At 40.9% G+C, this 7,383-nt stretch overlaps 1 protein-coding gene across 2 annotated transcripts in view; it reads right to left on the bottom strand.

Moving 5' to 3' along the window:
* Window positions 1-7,383, bottom strand: part of LOC116043970 (cadherin-6-like) — an 84,153-nt gene that overhangs the window by 40,163 nt on the left and 36,607 nt on the right. Inside the window, exons 1-2 of one of the 2 annotated variants that reach the window (XM_036005359.1) lie at window positions 5,782-5,879; window positions 84-378 (exon numbers count right to left, since the gene is read on the bottom strand). Coding sequence is in view for 1 of the 2 variants with exons in the window: in XM_031291021.2 (XP_031146881.1) it covers window positions 84-378 (295 nt within the window). In the remaining variant the exon portion in view is untranslated. Of the gene's footprint in view, window positions 1-83; window positions 379-5,781; window positions 5,880-7,383 lie in introns of those variants that run through there. The other variant, XM_031291021.2, reaches the window with a different exon arrangement.

The following is a 7,383-nucleotide window of genomic DNA, read 5'->3' as shown; positions in this document are numbered from 1 at the left end:
TATCGATATATTGCCCAGCCCTAAATCAAAGCCCTCCTAACAGTCTTCCTGCAATGACAAGGTCCAGTCAGAGTTGTCCTTACCGATATCAGACCTCTCAGGCACACTGCCGATGTAAACTTCTCTGCTGAACTGAGGCTCGTTATCGTTGATGTCGTGGAGTTTGACGGTGAACTCCGTCTCTGGCTCCAGCTTCTGACCCGTCCGTTTGTTGACCACTGTGGCCTTGAGGATATAAAAAGCCTTCTCCTCGCGGTCTAGGCGGCGAGTGGCGTGCAGGTCACCGTTATTCTCGTCGAGGACGAAGAGGGTGCCGGCCCCCTCGCCGGACAAAACGTACTTGACTAAGCCGCTGCCGTTGTCCTGGTCCGACTGGAGCTGCAGATGGACACACAGAGAGAGGAAAGTGCCTAATTATCATCCTCTGCATAGCTGTTGCATAACAGACTTCAGTGATTCAGAGCTTCAACATACCATAGTTCAACACATATACATACTTCAGTCCTAATCTAATCTATTAACTTCTAAACTTGTCTTTTCTCAATTTTTAAAGGCAGCTGTACAGCCCATTTTTAAGGAAGGGTTTCACCCCCAATATTCAGTAATGGCAGTGCCCCTTATGATGGATATATAATATAGTGTTCTGTTCATTTACAGAGCAAAAGATAACTGCCTGGTTTGGATTCCTACTGTTAGTTTTAGCAATGATCTTTTCCAAACATTGCAGGATTCTGAAGTCTGGTGACATTCTTTATTTTTATTATTACATAGGTCATGTTTTTGGCTCAGTGTGTCTGTCAGTTTGTCTGTTTGTTTGTCTGTATGAACGGAAACTGGCTCTAGGTGGGCGGCCATCTGCCTCGACCGGTTGGAGAGAGAGATAGATAGAGAGAGAGAGAGACGTTCATGCCAACAAAGCCCCTTGAAAGACATTGAATTCAACTGAGAGAAAGACAGAGAATGACAAAGAGAGGGACATGCACAGCATTTGTTTATCATCTGCAATTATATCATACTTATCCTGTTTACTTGTATTATTATATCAAATGTATTGACTCCTTTTTGTTGTTTGTATGTATGTTTGTTCTTATGCTTTGGCATTGCAATAAAGCAAATTCAAACGGAAAAATTGAAATTGACAAAGAGAGATTCTAGATACTTATATATGTATATGACTCGTAATAATTATAGCAGTGGGTATAATGGAATGACAAGATAACCAGTGGCATTTCTAGTAACGATATCCTTCTATGTATGGGAAGAGCTTACTGATGCTGCATGGATGGAGAGAAAAGAGGATGGACAGGCCAGTGGATGACGGTGACAGGTTTATATAAGACAGAAGCAAAGGAGAGCAAAGACGGAAACACAAAAGAAAGAAAGACCAAGAGTCAGCTCGAGACCGAGAAACAAAACAGAAATCTTCTATAGCCAGAGTTTGTGTGTTGCGCCTGAAGGAGTAAACATCCATCGGATCTGCTGTGAGATCTGCTGCTTTTTTCTCTGATACCTGCAGCAACAACCTGGCTCCTTCTCTCTCTCTCTCTCTCTCTCTCTCTCTCTCTCTCTCGCCCCTTGTCTCTGTCTGTATCTCTCGACCTCAAGTGGCTCGCTGTTCACCTTGCATCCCTTCATCCCTGCTTCACTCCTCCAGGCCGGGTGTTGGGGTGAAGCCTTTGATTATACGTGAGTGTGTGTGTGAGCAAGCCATTATAGCTGCTCCTTCTCCCACTACCTGTGGAAGGTGCAAGCTGCTAACAAACACTGGCTTAGGCTAGATTTATCTAAGGGTCTAATACATTTTTTATTTTATAAAACATCTGCTCTGGCAGAAGTCTCAAAACGTAAAAACTATGTTTTGTGAAGTGAAGTATGTTGACCTGATGATGACGATAGATTAACCGTTACTAAAGTCAGTAGGATTCACTGATATCCCCATGACACCATGCACCAAATCAAATAAAAACAAAAATAAAAAATAAAACTGCAAACTTGCTGAAATGATTTTAGAATTCTTTTCTGCTTCTGGGTTTAGAGCTAGCTCCACAGAGATTAACATGACAATATTTTCTGTGGATTTGATGACCTACAATCTTGTGTCTTGCATTAAAGTGCTTCTTCAACACTTGCAATCACAATAAGGACTTCACTTCTATTCAATTCAATTCAACTTCTGCAGAAAATAGAGGAATAAGAGGACTTATCGGCTCTACCAAACCTCACAAACAGCCAGGGGTTAAAGTGGGATCAGGCAGGTGGGGGGTTCTAACACCACTCCATATTCCATTCCTCAATTTAACACTTTAAAGTTTCTTACCACTTTAAAGTCTCTATCCACTACACAGCACTAACCCAGAAATCTCTTTTAAAGCTAGTTCGCCTGTTACTCTCATTATTTTCTTCTTCTAAAACACTGGTGAAGAACACCAAGAGCAATTGCCAGGAGTTGAGTTTTCATTAAAACAAAACTATGACTGGTGTATTAACTGTAAGCCGAATTAATCCGAGCACACAAGACCATATGACCAGTTGCTGAGAAGCATTTAAAAAGCTATTTTTTTTATCACATATAGCTGAGTGGTCAGCTCCTCAGCCTCTTTCCATTAGCCATACCAATGAGCCTCGATGGGAAAAACACTGCTGACTCACAGCCTCTTCTTCTTCCTCATCAAAAAAAAAAAATTCACAATCTGCAGACTTGGCCTGTTGTTTTGCTGGGTTGTCAATGAGAGGATTCTCCTATCAACTTAATATCTCTGTTCCCACAGAAGCTCTGTTCCTCTGAACCAAAAAAAAAAAAAGCTAAGTCCCAGGTCTGCATAAGCTACTGATGCAATAGCAATGCAGAAACCCTCTGAAACGTGGCTAAATTCAGTTTGACATACCTCTTTCGTGATCTGACCAAACAGACCAAAGGTTTTGCCCTTCGTCACCTATCCGGCCATTGGTTTTGACATTTTTTTGACTTGGTGCCCTGCCTCATTGTGCTTCTGCTTAGGTTGACATGCATTTCAATTGGTTCACGCCCAAGTACCCAAAAGATGGGTAACAAATGTACGGGGAAAGAAAAACAGAAAGTCTGAGGTGTTGGGCCACAAGACGCTGCTAGAACAGCTTCCGTAATCCTTGGCATACATTCCACATAGCTGAGTTCCTTATAACCTCCCATTTATTCAGTGGCATGAAAAGTCCTGGTGTTGTGCCCAACTGACGGCTGTTTCCACGTTTGAAAAAACAAAAGAGCCAATCACAGCTTTTCCTTAAAGCAACACTAGAGAACTTTTCCTGCTACGGTCCCTCTACAGGTTGGAAGTGCAATTGTCCATTACATTACATTGTCCAGTTCATTGGAACTACAGATCTGCTACCCGATCTGGCAAACTTGCACAATGTAATATAATGGACAATTCCTCTTCCAACCTGTAGGGGGACCGAAGTGGGAAAAGTTCTTTAGTGTTGCTTTAAAAGCAAGACTATGTAAGAAGAAAAAACTAAATGTCCCTGTTACAAATTAAAAGTTGAATTTATGTTTCTACATTTAGAAATCTTTTGGATCAATATGTTTTATGAGTTTAGTAAAATTTCATGACAACGTGTCCAGTTTTTTAATTTATGACAATTTCAATAGTTTTATTAATTTGAATGGCTTATTGACTTACGTAACCCTTTAGCTAAGGTTCTACTGATTTTAGGGATGTAAAGTATTTGAAGGTACTCCAAGATATGACTGCTCAATAAGCAAAAATACCAATGTCGGCACTGGCAGACCATTTCTATTGCAGAGTTCAAAAGGTTGAATGTAAAAGGGCCATTGACAAATGAGTTATTTCATTTGACATGAAATTCCAGCAGATTTTAGCAACAGTGGCTCAAAAGCCTTGCGAATGGAGTATAATTGTAGGTATGAAACAAATACTGCAAAGCTGCAATAAACCAGATTAAAAAGATTCCTCTAGCGGAGACTAATGATTTTAATAAAATGTAAGTCTCAGGTTTGGCTGGACATCGGCTGTTGCGGATGATAAATGACGAATGATAAAACGCTCTTAAACTTAATTCTGTACAACTCTGATGAGACTGAGGGGATAATTAGACTCTTCCACACTTGCACCATATTTCAAATACAACAAAAAGCAATTTTTTTCCCCCTCAGGGTCTTCCTGGCTCTCTGCTGATAACCCCCCACGTAATCACACACACATAGACACACACATAAAATACAACATTGCCAATCAGCAGTGTCGAGGGATGGGTCACACTTCATCTGCCTGGCTCTGCTGTATGAACAGGGAAAATTGTGTCACTGAGTCAAACACATAGACAATGTTTTTTGTATTCATAAACCAATGATGTGCCATGAAAACATTTTTGAGCCACTATATTAATATATTTTTCACAGTCCATTTTTCCCAGCTTCTTCTCTCCTGTCGCACCTTTTTCCCCTCCACCTTTGAGAGGGTTTTCATTATTTTTTTTCCTGAGCCTGTGAGCCACACGAATGGTTTGAGAGATGCAGTGATAATGCAGCATGAACGCAGCGTGTGTCTCATTAAACCCATGGGAGGATTCAACACTATCATTTTTTTCAAGAGCAGAGCAGACAGAGGTGACTGTGTCACTGATCTCTCCTTTAAAGTGCTCTCTCTGCTCTGTTTTCTCTTCACTTCTCTCGTTAGTGCTCTAGTTGTAAAAGGATTGTTAGGAAGTTAAAGGGTCAACTCGCCCCCAAATGAGGAAAAACATTTTCTCACTGCTTGGAGTTTACATTTTTCAATCTTTTAAGATTGAATTTGATACAGGTCATGACAACAGCATATCCATTCCGTTTAAATTTTCCGAATAAGGCCTTTTTCCGAATTTAGCATTTTCGTGGGACGTGGGATGCACGGATGTTATTCTGGTTTTAGAAGCATTCTTCGTACATGTATACAGCGCATTAGGAATATGTGTCTAAATCAGGGTTTTTACCACAGTTTGTGACAGTTTACGCCCTCTTGTCTGTTTCGGCTTACGGTCAGCTCTGTGTCAGAATCCTGTTTTGCACGGCTGCATGTAAACGGGAATATTAGTGGAATATTCACTTTCGTTAGCCATATAAACAGCTTAGTAGGAATATTGTCTTTTTGGGAATTAGGGCAAAACCCGGAATATTAAGTGCATGTAAATGTAGACAGTGTCTCAGTGAGTATGTTTTTTAAGTTCACAGTATTGTCCTGGTTTCCTGGTCATCATATTCAGGACAAGATGTTTACATTGTACATAATAACCTGGATAAAATATATCTGTATACATGGCTGTAATAGTATTTTCTGATCGTTTGCAGCGGTGCAGGTGTGTATGCATGTCTCCAAACTCAGTCATGTCATGTCATGTCATTTCAAATCAATGTCTGTGTCAATGTTTGTGTACTAACTGAGTTACCTCAACAGCTGAGGATGAACTCTGTGGACTGTCTGGCTGTGTGGACTCTGCTGGGTTCAGTGTGGCAATCAAAGGATTTTGGGGCATGTTTGCCTTTACTTGATATCAAGGGAGCGTTAACGGAAGGGCTGCGAGTTCAGCACATTATCTCCAACGCTATTTCATTCATAACAACTGAAATATCAAAATTGACTGTATCATTTCTGGTTGAAATATTCTGCTTCAAGTGTCTAACAGTGAGGAAATAGTACTAAATGTTACTGCGAGTGTACACTCGGCTTATGTCTTTACTGTTCCTTCTTAAATCAACATGCGGTGTTACCGTTTCAATCTCTACTTCTCTTTCTTCTGCCCCCTCACCTTTTTGTCTTCTTAAAGCCGACTTCTTGTTCTGTTTATTTTCTTTTGTGCTACTTGTCCTTTCCTGTGTTTATTCCCAACGTTGCAAAACCTACATCTCCTCTGTTTCTTCCTCTCTTCCCTCGTTTCCTTTGCTCCCCTCCCCTTTTCCTCCCTCCCACTCACTCTCTGCCCTTCTTTTCCCTCCCTCCATCTCCTTTTGATCTTTCTCTCCAGCAGTGTTCAGTCTGATTTGATCTGTCAGTCTGCAGGGCTGCAACACCTCCATGCTTTCACCTAACACGAGCTGACGAAGCCTGCGAACATTTCACCGCAGCACTTTTCCAGAACAGAGCAGGCTTTCTGGAGTCCTTACGTGTCCCAGATCACTGTCTCTCCACTAACATATTTCCACCATACCATCACCTCCAGGCTGACAATGGTACCACATTTATTTGGTACCACAGAAAGACTTCTTCTGCTCATTGCTATTTCTAACTTGTATTGAAAAAACCCTGCAGCAGTGGGCTTTACTGTGGTAGTAAGATTCAGAGATTCGGGGTTGCACACACTTGGACTTTATCTTGTAAGTGGAGCAAAACCAACGTACTGTATTTATATGTTAAGGTAAAAATACAGACGGCTACATTGTAGTCTTCGCCACAAACGTGGTGAATGAACATCTTTCTGTCCAAGGACTGTAGAATGTGCACCTGACTTTTGGGATATTCAAGAAATTGTTGTCAGTAGATCATTTAAATACTGTGACTTGATCACACATAATTCTGCCTGAGCTATGTAAGAAAAGAAAAAAAATATATTTTAGGATGGTTTTGAATTAAGCCTCTTTTCACACATAGTTCCTGATAAATTAAAGAGTATTGCAAAGTTCGGAATAGATGGGGAAAGGGACAGTTCAGCAGATGGTGGTGATGCAACACGTATGGATGCCAACCCAGAAGAAGAAGAAGATGGGGGCATGGCCGGATGTGTGTGTGTGTGTGTGTGTGTGTGTGTGTGTACGCGGTGGAAGAGATCTCTTATTATTTTCAGGAACATGGCTGGCGAGGAGCAGTTTTTATCCGGTGCCAAAGTTCTTGTAATGTATATAATAGTCAACATTTGTGAAAGCACTGGCGTAAATGCTTAACCGTGAATGTAGCAGATTCAAATACGGCCTCGTCGGAGTCTTGAGTCTGTGATTGGTTTGCTCTCTCCACGTGAAAGCGTTTTTTTGTCAGATGGACGTTAGCTCTTTACATGCTTGTTCAGACACAGATAAAGACGTTCCAGCGTTTCCTGAAGGGTTAGCAGGTCTTGAGGTGCAAAAGTGACGATATAGATTTCTCTGAATATTGATCCCTGCTCCCATTCACACACGACCCCATGCAGGAAATGTTCCTGAACATGTTAAAGACCTACCTTTTTAAGAAAGCTTTTAATCTTCATAGTACTACGTCGCCATAGAAACCCTCCCGAAACACTTTTTTTACTGCTTTTGTGACATTTTTAGCACTTTTCAGATGTTGTCTATTTTGTAAAATGTATTACTATGAAGCTAAATGTATTTTAATCTATTTCCTTCTTTTATGCCCTTTTAAACATGCAAGATGTCATTCTGTA

Source organism: Sander lucioperca, chromosome 9 (genome assembly GCF_008315115.2).
Source record: "Sander lucioperca isolate FBNREF2018 chromosome 9, SLUC_FBN_1.2, whole genome shotgun sequence".
Classification (NCBI taxonomy): Eukaryota; Metazoa; Chordata; class Actinopteri; order Perciformes; family Percidae; genus Sander; species Sander lucioperca.
Note: the sequence above shows the minus strand (reverse complement) of the source record. Positions and strands in the feature narration are given on the sequence as shown.